Raw genomic sequence first — 11,070 nt, forward strand, 5'->3', positions numbered from 1 at the left:
GGGGGGGGGGGGGGGGGGGGGGGGAAGAACATGGTGCTGGGTTGCTATGAGGTATGAAGGAATGGGAAATGGTGCTTTTCAGTCTGGTTTTCAGGGGTCAGAGAAGGCTTCCTTGAAAGTGGGGACATTTAGGCCTGGCGTGGTGGCTCATACCTGTAATCCCAGCACTTTGGGAGGCTGAGGTGAGAGGATTGCCTGGGCCCACAGGTTCGAGACCAGCCTGGGCAACTTGGCAAGACCTCATCTCTACAATAAATCAAGAAAAAGTAGCCAGGCATGGTGGTGCATGCCTGTAGTTCCGGTTACTTGGAAGGCTGAGGCGGAAGGATCACTGCAGTAGCTGTAAGTGTGCCACTGCACTCCAGCCTGGGTGACAGAGTGAGACTCCGACTCAAAAAAAAAACAACAACAAAAGAAAAAGGGACATTTGAGGTTCAAGTAGGAGTAGAAAGAAAGTAGGGAGGAGAAATGGTAGTCTAAAGTGGGAAGAGCCTTCCAGGCTGAGGGCACAATATACAAGACTCTGAGACAGTCATGGTCCATTAAAGAAAAGAAGCAGTGAAAGACCAGCATCGTGAGACTAAGAAAGTGGAGGGAGAAGCCAGAGGGGAGATAGCCAGGGCCTGGCTAGATCTCATTAAGGAGCTTGGGTAGACTTACTGAAATGGTAACTTTCATGAAAGTTTTTTTTTTTTTTTTTTGAGTTGGAGTCTCACTCTGTCGCCCAGACTGGAGTGCAGTGGCCGCTCCCGGCCACCGCATCCTCTACCTGCTGGGCTCCGGCGATCCTTCCGCCTCAGCCTTCCAAGTAGCCAGAATTATAGGCTGCGCTACCATGCCCAACTGATTTTTTGATTTATTGTAGAGATGAGGTCTTGCTGCCCAGGTGGGTCTCGAACCCGCGGGCTCAGGCAATCCACTTACCTCAGCCTCCCAAAGGCGCAGGATTACCGGCTGAGCCACTGAGCCCGGCTGAAAGTTGTTTTTTGTTTTTGTTTTAGATAGGGTTTGCTCTGTCACCCAGGCTAGAGTGCAGTGGCATGATCATACCTCACTGCAGCCTTGACCTCCTAGGCTCAAGCGATCTTGCTACCTCAGCCTCCAGAGTAGCTGGGACTACAGGCACACACAACTGTTCCTGGATTCGTTTTTTATTTTTTTTGCAGAGATGAAGTCTCACTTTGTTGCCCAGGCTGGTCCCGAACTCCTGGGCTCAAGCAATCCTTCCACCTTGGCCTCCTAAAGTACTGGGATTACTGGCATGAGCCATTGCACTTGGCCTGAAAGTCGTACATAAGGAGAGGAGCCTGGAGCAGCCAGAGTCCCACTAGGCCAGGGCCTAGTCACCTGTGCCACTGCTGAATGGAGGGTGGTGGTGGGGGAAAACTGGCTCAGGCTGGGCTCCTGGGCAGAGCTGCAGCCAGAGTTGGCTTGGTGGGGTACACAGTGGGTGGGGAGGGAGGAGTGATGAACCTGTTATCTGATGAGCTCAGGGCCTGCTCCCACCCTGCAGATACAGCCTGCAAGATGGTCCGCTGGCTGTCTGCCAAGCTCGGCCCCACAGTGGCCTCTCGCCACGTGGCCCGGAACCTGCTCCGCCTGCTGACATCTTGTTATGTTGGTAAGGCCTGTGGTTGGTGCTGGAGGCAGGGCTTCCTCCCAGGCCTTCTGCCCATCTTTGGCCCTCTCTAGGGGATCCTTCCCATCCCCCCACTTCAAACCACTTTCTGGCCAGTTCCTGGGTCCCAGTCTTCTTTCCTTGGGTAGGGCACGGGGTGGACTCCAGGCTCGAGTGACCTAAAGTGGCTACCACTGTCCTGGAGGGCCAGCCTCCCTCCTGACGTCTGCTAACTTCTCAAGGCTGCTGGCTCTTCCTTGACAGGGCCCACTCGGCAGCAGTTCACGGTGAGCAGTGGCGAGAGTCCCCCTCTGAGTGCTGGCAATATCTACCAGAAGAGGCCAGTGCTGGGTGATATAGTGTCGGGGCCTGTGCTCAGCTGCCTCCTGCACATCGCCCACCTGTATGGGGAGCCCGTCCTTACCTACCAGTACCTGCCCTACATCAGCTACCTGGTCAGTCACTGATCTGGCAGGCCTGGGAGTGGGGAGGCTGAGTACCCAAGGGCTGGCCTGAGGTCTCTGGTATCGGGGTCCATGGGGCAGCCTGGTTCTCAACTTCTCTGTGGCCTTAGGTCGCCCCAGGTAGCACCTTGGGCCCCAGCCGACTGAACAGCCGTAAGGAGGCAGGGCTGCTGGCTGCGGTGACACTGACTCAGAAGATAATCGTGTACCTCTCAGACACCACGCTCATGGACATCCTGCCCCGGATCAGCCATGAGGTCTTGCTGCCTGTGCTCGGCTTTCTCACTTCTCTCGTCACCGGGTAGGCCCCTGCCCTGCGCCCTGTAGGAAGAGCAGCCTAGCTGAGGGGGCTGCCCAGGAGGGCTGGGAAGCTTAAGGGAGAGGAAATAATACTGGGCTGGGTGTCAAGAGTCCTGGCTGTGTGACCCTGAGCAAGCCACATCTTTTTCCGTGTCTGTTTCCACATCTGGTTTTGACCAATTGGTGTTGGAGTTCCTTTCGTTTAAAGCTTTTGATCGATCCTGGTCAAGTCCTGCAGAGCACAGGGCAACAGCTCATGAGCTTTGTTTCCAGGTTCCCAAGTGGGGCCCAGGCCCGGACTGTCCTGTGTATGAAAACCATCAGCCTCATCGCCCTCATCTGCCTGCGCATTGGACAGGAGATGGTCCAGCAGCACCTGAGTGAGCCCGTGGCCACCTTCTTCCAAGTCTTTTCTCAGCTGCATGAGCTTCGGCACCAGGTGGGCTGACCTGCCTGACTGCAGCGGGCTGGGACAGGGGCAGGGGCTGTGGACTTGGCTGACTCCCTGGTCTTCCTGCCCACAGGATCTGAACCTGGATCCCACGTGCCGCAGTGAGGGCCAGCTGCCAGAGGTGGCCTTCTCTGATGGGCAGCAGCGGCTGGTGGACCCCACCCTGCTGGACGAGCTGCAGAAGGTGTTCACCTTGGAGATGGCGTACACAATCTACGTGCCCTTCTCCTGCCTGTTGGGTACTGCCCCATCACATTCCCTCACACAGCCTTTGTGGCTGTCTCTTCCCTTGGGAGGCCCCATTCTCTGTCCTTCCCCCACAGTCAGCAGTAGGTTTTTTTTTTTGTTTGTTTTTGTTTGTTTGTTTGTTTTTTAGAGATGAGTTCTCACTATGTTGCCCAGGCTGGTCTAGAACTTCTAGGCTCAAGCAGTCATCCCACCTTGGCCTCCCAAAATGCTGAGATTACAGATGTGAGCCACCATGCTTGGCCCAGCGGTGGGTTTTAAGCACAGTTTTTTGACTAGAGCAAAGGGATTTGGCCTGAGACTCTGAGTCCCAAAGTGACATATAAATAGCGACTGAGTGTTTGCTAGCAAGAGAGGCACAGAAGTGGGCTTGTCATGTCCCTGGGGAATGCAGGGGAGTCAGGCTGGTGTACTGATGGTCTCCAGGAACTATCCAAGAGGGAATGAGCAACCTCGCATTTGTGTAGCTTCCCCTACAGGCTGGACCCCTGTGCTGGGCATTCCCATGTGTCATGCTCCGCCCTGAAATCTAAGCTCTGGAAGGACAGGTCACCACCTGTCTTGTTTACCATTCTACTTTTTTTTTTTTTAGTTAGAATCTTACTCTGTCACCCAGGCTGGAGTACAGTGGCACGCTCACGGCCACCCCAGCATCAACCTGCTGGGCTCAGGCAATCCTTCCACCTCAGCCTTCCAAGTAGCCGGAACTACAGGTGTACACACCACCATGCCCGGCTAATTTTTTTGACTTATTATAGAGAAAAGGTCTCGCCAAGTTGCCCAGACTGGTCTCAAACCCATGGGCTCAGGCCATCCTCCTGCCTCTGCCTCTCAAAGTGCTGGGATCACAGGTGGGAACCACTGCGCCTGGTACCATTTCACTTCTGATGCCCAGCATAGTGCCCAGCACATATAGAAGACACTCACATGTACATCCTGACTGAATAAACCCACATTTTACTGGGGAGACTTGGAGACAAAGACTTACTTGCCCAGAGTTGCACAGCCAGTACATGCCCCACCTTCTGTGGTTCCCAGGCCCTTGGAGGGGTGGTGGCAGCCATTTCCCACCTTTCCTGATCTTCGGACCTCTCCCACTCCCATCCAGGTGACATCATCCGGAAAATCATCCCCAATCATGAACTGGTTGGGGAGCTGGCAGGGCTGTATTTGGAGAGCATCAGCCCAAGCAGTTGCAACCCTGCCATCGTGGAGCCCACTGTGCCTAGCACCAGTCCTGAGTGGGACCCCCAGGGTGGGGGCTGCCCCCAGGATGACGGTCACTCAGGGACCTTCGGGAGTGTCCTGGTGGGGAATCGCATCCAGATCCCCACGGACTCTCAGCCTGAAAACCCTGGACCACTGGGCCCCATCTCTGGGTTGGGTGGGGGGACCCTCAGCAGCGGGAACGAGGACAACGCCCTGAAGCAGGACCTGCCACGGAGCACCCATGGGCTGAGCGGGAACTGGTTGGCATACTGGCAGTACGAGATTGGCGTGAGCCAGCAGGATGCTCACTTTCACTTCCACCAGATCCGCCTACAGAGCTTCCCAGGCCACTCGGGGGCTGTCAAATGTGTGGCACCCCTGAGCAGCGAGGATTTCTTTCTGAGTGGCAGCAAGGATCGTACTGTGCGCCTCTGGCCACTGTACAACTATGGGGACGGGACCAGCGAGACAGCCCCACGCCTCATCTATGCCCAGCACCGCAAAAGTGTCTTCTATGTGGGCCAGCTTGAAGCCCCACAGCATGTAGTGAGCTGCGATGGGGCTGTGCACGTCTGGGACCCCTTCACAGGTGAGCGGGCCCAGGTGAGGCCTGTTTTGTTGGTGCTGTCCTGTGCCCAGCCAAGCCTCTAGGAAGGGGGCCTGAGGGTGAGGGGGTGAGGATGTAATGGTAGTTTGGGGAGCCCCAATGAGCCTGCACAGAGGAGCAGTTAGGGCTTAGACTCTGTCCAACCTGAGTTTGAATTGGCTCCACCAGCTTACTTGCTGAGCAACCTCGAGCAGCTCACTTTGCTCCTAGAAGCATTGGTTTTCCCACCTGTAAAATGAGAATCAGAAAAACTGGTTTAGAAGATAATATATGGCACATAGGGGTTTGGCTTAATGTGTAGCACATAGTACATGTTTGGTCAATGGTTACTTGATTACTTTCTGGCATCACTGTAGAGAAGAATATGCTTAGAAGTAGCATCGGGATAACAGAGGGAGGTGAGATTGGGTCAAGGCATTGTGTGAAGAGAGAAGGTTACTTTGGGGATGGGAACCTGGCGTGGCCACTGAAGCAGGAAGGTGAGAGAGTCGAGACATCTTTAGCATCTTCTGAGGATCCCTGGGGGATAGAAGGCAAGTACGTGGTACGTTGGGGGACTAGAAGGAGCCAGGGCTCGTCCATCAGCCGCCAGGACCCCTGATCCACACTGTGCCTTTCTTTTCCAGGGAAGACCCTTCGCACAGTGGAGCCGGTGGACAGCCGAGTGCCCTTGACTGCAGTAGCCGTCATGCCTGCTCCCCACACCAGCATCACCATGGCCAGCTCTGACTCTACCCTGCGCTTTGTGGACTGCAGGAAACCTGGCCTGCAGGTCAGGGGGCATCCAGTTCCCTGAGCATAGCCTGGTTCTCCAAGGACCTGGCAGGGAGGAGAGACTTACAAGAGAGAAGGCCAGGATGTTGTCCAGGGCACTTACTAATTTCTATTTGGTGATCGATCACCCACTGCAGCAAACCCTGGGGGCAGGATGCTGGCCTGTGCTGGGGGTGGAGTCCTGGGCTTTTCCTTCCCCTTGAGTGCCAGAGACTAAGAGGCTTTCCTGCTATGTGGGCTTGGGTGGCATGTGGAAATGGGGTGGGGTGGCGTGTGCCTCAGCCCAGCCACCCTCTGCCTGCAGCACGAGTTCCGCCTGGGCGGTGGGCTGAACCCTGGGCTTGTCCGTGCCCTGGCGGTCAGCCCCAGTGGCCGTAGTGTTGTGGCCGGCTTCTCCTCGGGCTTCATGGTTCTCCTGGACACCCGCACAGGCCTGGTTCTGCGAGGCTGGCCAGCCCACGAGGGGGACATCCTGCAGATCAAGGTGATGGGCTGGGTCCCTTTCCCCTTCTCACTGCCCAGCCCCAACCCCTGTTCTAACCCTTCACCTCTGCCTAGGGCCTGCCTGCCCAGGGACAGGCTTGAGCTGATCTCCCAGGCTTCAGCTGGTCAAGGACTGATGGGCAGGAAGGGTGACCCTCCTGGCCCAGCTCAGGAGCCAGCTGCACTGCAGGGCCTTGGCAGGAGGCAGGCCACAGGGGCGGGAGTCGGGGCAGAGCTGACCCTGCTGCTCATGGGGATGTTCTAATGAGTAACCCTTGTCCATATTTGTCTTGCTTGGAGGATCAGGGGTCGGGCCCTGTCCGTGACCCAGTTCAGGTTAAATAAAGCTCAGCTGGGAGGCTGTTTACTGCCCCCAGACCACTGAGCAGAGTCCATGCCCCCTGCTGGGCTACCCTGGTGGGGACAGAAGGAGTCCTGGGCATGGGGATTCTGCCCTCCTTACCTGCCCCCATCCCTTCCCCCAGTTCTCAATCACAGGCCTCAGGGAGCTGCTCAGGGAGGCCCAGGAGGGGAAGAACAGGGCTACTTGCAGCAGGACTTCTGCAGGCAACTGGGACTCTCCTCCCTAGCTTGGGTGGAGGCCAGCAGACATGCATTGCCACGCTTGGGGCAGGCTGTGGCTGGCTCCTTTCAGGGCCTCAGGAACCCTGGGCTGCAGATGCCTCTAAATTTGGACTTTCCAAGAAAGTGTCAGGAGGACTCTGGGGTCAGCCTGGCTGTTAATCCTGGCTTGGTCACTTACTGGTTCTGTGACCTTGGTGTGATTACTTAACTTCCCTGGTTCTGTTTTTTCCTCTAAAATGGGGACAATGGCAGCATTTACCTCATGGGGTTATTATGAAGATATTTTAAATGTGGTGATATGTATACCTAGCACATTGCCTGCACATAGTTAGGTCTCAAATTAGAGTGATGACTGGGTTTCTGATACTTCACATGTTAGTAGTAACCAACATTAACATGATGTGGGAGGGTGGCAGCCTGGCACCCCCTCAGGATGGCCTGTCTTCCCTGAAAGATGTTGTGGGAAGAAATGGGGGCTTGGGAGTAAACAGGAGGGCCCAGACCCCTACTGAGGCTCTCCTCTCCTGGGGCAGGCTGTGGAGGGCAGCGTCCTGGTCAGCTCCTCCTCTGACCACTCCTTGACCGTCTGGAAGGAGCTGGAGCAGAAGCCCACGCATCACTACAAGTCAGCATCTGACCCCATCCACACCTTCGACCTGTATGGCAGCGAGGTGGTCACCGGCACTGTGGCCAACAAGATTGGCGTCTGCTCCCTGCTTGAGCCACCCTGTCAGGCTACCACAAAACTCAGTTCCGAGAACTTCCGCGGCACGCTCACCAGCTTGGCCTTGCTGCCCACCAAACGCCACCTCCTGCTGGGCTCAGACAATGGGGTCATCCGACTCCTGGCTTAGACTGGGATGGGAGCTTGCTGGGCAAGGGCAGGCAGACATCCTCTGGGAGTCCATCCCCACCCTTGTTCCCCCAGCGCTGCCTCCAGGCAGGCTCCAAGCCCCACGCTCTATGTACCTACATGGCTTGCCTTCTAGGGCCTCCACCTGGGGTGACGGGTCCTGGCCCCTGAATCCCCAGAGCCATCCAGGCTGCCAGAAGAGGTCTCATTCATGGCTTGGGGACATGCTACTCCTGGCAGGCAGGAAGTAAGAAGAACAGGAAAAAGCATCATCACCCTCCCTTCTCCCCACCTCTGCCCTCTGGGTCTACCTGGGGACAGGGAAGCTCCGGGAAGGGGAAGACTGGCTCCTGCCCAGCCAGTCTCTTGTCCCCTACCCACTGCTGAGCCCTCTCTGTCCTTATCCCTCAAAGACAGAGAAGCTGCCCTAGTCCAGGGACTGGTGGTGCTTGGACTCCAGCCTAAGGAGGGGTGGCCATGGTCCAGGATGTAAGGGTCTTGGTCTGGGATTTAGATGTCCACCCAGCTAGGTCCTGCCCAGTGTGGGAATGGGAAGAGAAGAAAGAGGGTAGGACCAGGGGAGAGGAGGTGGAATGAGCCAGTGGTGCCTGTCTGAAAGTGACCCCATGCCGTGCCTGCCCATCCCAATCACAGTGTTTGTGCCTTGAGCTGAGGAGGCAGCCCCTAGGCCCAGAACCCCTGAGGGGGCTCAAGACCCTGAGAGAAGGGGTGAGAAGATTCATCTCTACATCTCAGATCTCTGCCAGGAGACAGGAAGACCCAGGCATCCCTGGGTCCTCATTCTAGAGCAGAGATGAGGTCTGAGGGTTGGCCCCTGCTGCCTTCTCACTATTTGCAATAGATGTACATATGACCAATAAATCCTTTGGAAGAGCCATGGAATGGACTGAGGCATGTCTTGATGGTGGTGGCAGGGTGGGGAAATGTTGAGACCCAGTAGTTTCCAGAGCAGTGAGGAGGGAGTAAGCAGTAGGGCAGGAGGGTGGCAGCCTGATCGTTGTTCTGTGGGTGGCATGGGCCAGGGCTTCTGGTTTGTGCAGCCCCAGGCCTGTTTCTAGAACCCTCACCCTTGGGCAGAGTAAAGACATTGCTCCTGAAGAGACAGGACTCTGGGAGAGGTTGCAGCCCTCAGCATCTCTCCTTTCCCCGCCCCCCGCCTTCCGGGCCTAGACTGAAGGCAACCAACCAGCATCCTGGGCTGGTAAGGGTGGTGCGGACATCCAATCCTGGATTCCCAGCAAAGGTTCCTGAAGCCTCCCCTTGGGAGGGGGAGACAGCTGTAGGGGAGAGGGAAGAACATTAGAAGTGGGAATCTAGAGCCGGGCTCGGTGGCTCAGCCTGTAATCCCAGCGCTTTGGGAGGCTGAGGTGAGTGGATTGCCTGAGCCCGTGGGTTCGAGACCCGCCTGGGCAACTTGGCGAGACCTCATCTCTACAATAAATCAAAAATCAGCCGGGCATGGTAGTGCACGCCTGTAGTTCCTGCTACTTGGAAGGCTGAGACGGAAGGATTGCTGGATCCCAGGAAGGATTGCTGGATCCCAGCAGGTCGAGGCTGCGGTGGCCGGGAACAGCCACTACACTCCAGTCTGGGTGATAGAGTGAGACTCCAACTCAAAAAAAAAAAAAGGAAATGGGAATCTGGATGTAACGTGACCTAGCTCTGTGTCCACACCTTCGACCAACCACACGGCCTCTCTGAGCCTGACTCAGCCAGGGACAATCTCCATCTCAAGGGACCTTTGGAAGGCTTAACGGAGTGCCAGGCCCCTGTGTTTTCTGGTCTGCCCTCTTGGCTAGCCAGACCCAGCCTCCTAAACTCTTCCTGAGCTGCCTTTTTCCAGGCTCAGGGGGGACCCAAATCTATGAGGGCTCTGGGTGGCTGTCCCAAGAGTAGATGTCCTGATGGGACAGGGGCTTCAGGGCCAAATATCAATGTTTAACCGGATGTGCAAGTCAATATTTACCAGAAGAGAAAGCAATCTGAGCAGGGGTTGGCTAAGAGCAAAGGTCCTGGTGGGAGGGGAGGGGTGGGCTGGGCTGGCTGGAGCCCTGGCAGAGTGTGGGGAGCACCCAAGTGGGCCAGAAGAACATCGTGTGCAGCAGTAAGGAGCCTGTGGAGGTAGGAGCAGAGGGGTGGCTCAGCCTGCTCCTTGGGCAGGAGAGGATGTGGGACCTGCCCACTCGGGCTGAGCGGTCTGGGCTGGATTTATTCAGGAGGCCTGTTGTTTCCCAGTCTTCTTGGGTGATGAGGAGCCAAGGTGGGGGGCTCCAGGAGGAGTCCCTCCAGGATTTGAAAAACTGGAAGCCTTTTCTTGCCAGGAAGATTCAAACGCTCAGGTTGGAGATCAGGGCTGTGGCCAAGGGCTCTTGTGTGTGTGCTGGGGGTGATGCTGGGGTGACAAAAGCATCCTCCAGAAGGATTGGCCATGAGATTGGGGCGGGGTGGGGGTGAGGAGTGTGAGATCTGCTGATTTATCTTCCTGAGACCAAGACCTGCCCATCCCCACCTGGCAGCCTGGCTTCCCAGAACCAGCCTGGGGCAGAGTGGGGGCTGAGGACTATATTTCCCGTAAGTCCAAAGGTGGCTCTTGCCAGAGTCATTCATTGGGCTCTGCTGCTGGGTCAACAAGGCAGCTCTCTGGCCACCTCACTATTCCTGAAATCTCAGGGCCTCACAGTCCTGTCCACCCTTGTGGGCAAGACCCGACCAGCCTAAGAAAGGCAGGACAAATGGACAGCAGGTTGGGTGAAACCTGGGGTGGGAGCCCTCCAGAGGAGGCTGTAGGGAAGGCTTCCCAGAGGAGGGGGTCTTGAGCTTGGCTGACAACAGCCATCAACGGAATGCCAGGCACTGTACTCAGGGTATACAAAGATTGTCTTATTTTGGTCCTCACAATACACATGAGAGGAATTAGAGACTTTGCCACCTTTTTACAAGATAAGGCAAAGCCTAAAGGGGGTAGAGGAGATGCCCAAGGCCCTTTGACAAGAGGCAGAGTCTGGGTTCAGAGCCAGGTCTGACTCACATTGCAAGGCCTTACTTTTTGTTTTGATATTTCCCTGATATTAATCAAAACATTCTCAGTGCAAGAATGTGAAAAACCAGAAACTACAAAGGATGGGGGAGAAGTCAGGAGGGCAATCCCACCCTGCAGAAATGAGAACCACTGCTGGCATATTTTGCGTGGGTGTCCTGGTTCTGGAGCTGGCTTTTCCCCCTTGGCAATAGTGGCTCAGGACTTGGCCGTGTCGTTGAACGTGGGTAGGTCCTGGTGTGGGGGCGTGAGATGGGAACAGAGGCTTCCTGTCCCTGACACAGGAACATGGCGCTGCTCCGGGGGCTCCTGGTGCTCAGCTTATCCTGCCTGCAAGGCCCCTGCTCGGTGGTGAGGCTGGGCTGAGGTCTGGGTGGGGCGGGATCGGTCAAGTTAAAGGACACGCTGTGGGCGGGGGGGAG

At 56.3% G+C, this 11,070-nt stretch overlaps 1 protein-coding gene across 4 annotated transcripts in view; it reads left to right on the plus strand.

Moving 5' to 3' along the window:
• WDR81 (WD repeat domain 81) overlaps positions 1-8,493 on the plus strand; it is a 20,485-nt gene extending 11,992 nt beyond the window's left edge. For all 4 annotated transcript variants that reach the window (XM_008073372.1, XM_008073373.1, XM_008073374.1 and 1 more), the window contains 9 exons: positions 1,514-1,621; positions 1,883-2,073; positions 2,193-2,383; positions 2,656-2,821; positions 2,907-3,072; positions 4,188-4,877; positions 5,522-5,667; positions 5,974-6,153; positions 7,271-8,493. In XM_008073372.1, the coding sequence (XP_008071563.1) occupies positions 1,514-1,621; positions 1,883-2,073; positions 2,193-2,383; positions 2,656-2,821; positions 2,907-3,072; positions 4,188-4,877; positions 5,522-5,667; positions 5,974-6,153; positions 7,271-7,591 (2,159 nt within the window). In that variant the 3' untranslated portion in view covers positions 7,592-8,493. The remainder of the gene's footprint in view (positions 1-1,513; positions 1,622-1,882; positions 2,074-2,192; positions 2,384-2,655; positions 2,822-2,906; positions 3,073-4,187; positions 4,878-5,521; positions 5,668-5,973; positions 6,154-7,270) is intronic.
• The last annotated feature ends 2,577 nt before the right edge of the window (positions 8,494-11,070 follow it).

The sequence above is a fragment of the Carlito syrichta genome, unplaced genomic scaffold, assembly GCF_000164805.1.
Source record: "Carlito syrichta isolate Samal-C Ts95f unplaced genomic scaffold, Tarsius_syrichta-2.0.1 Scaffold315828, whole genome shotgun sequence".
Classification (NCBI taxonomy): domain Eukaryota; kingdom Metazoa; phylum Chordata; class Mammalia; order Primates; family Tarsiidae; genus Carlito; species Carlito syrichta.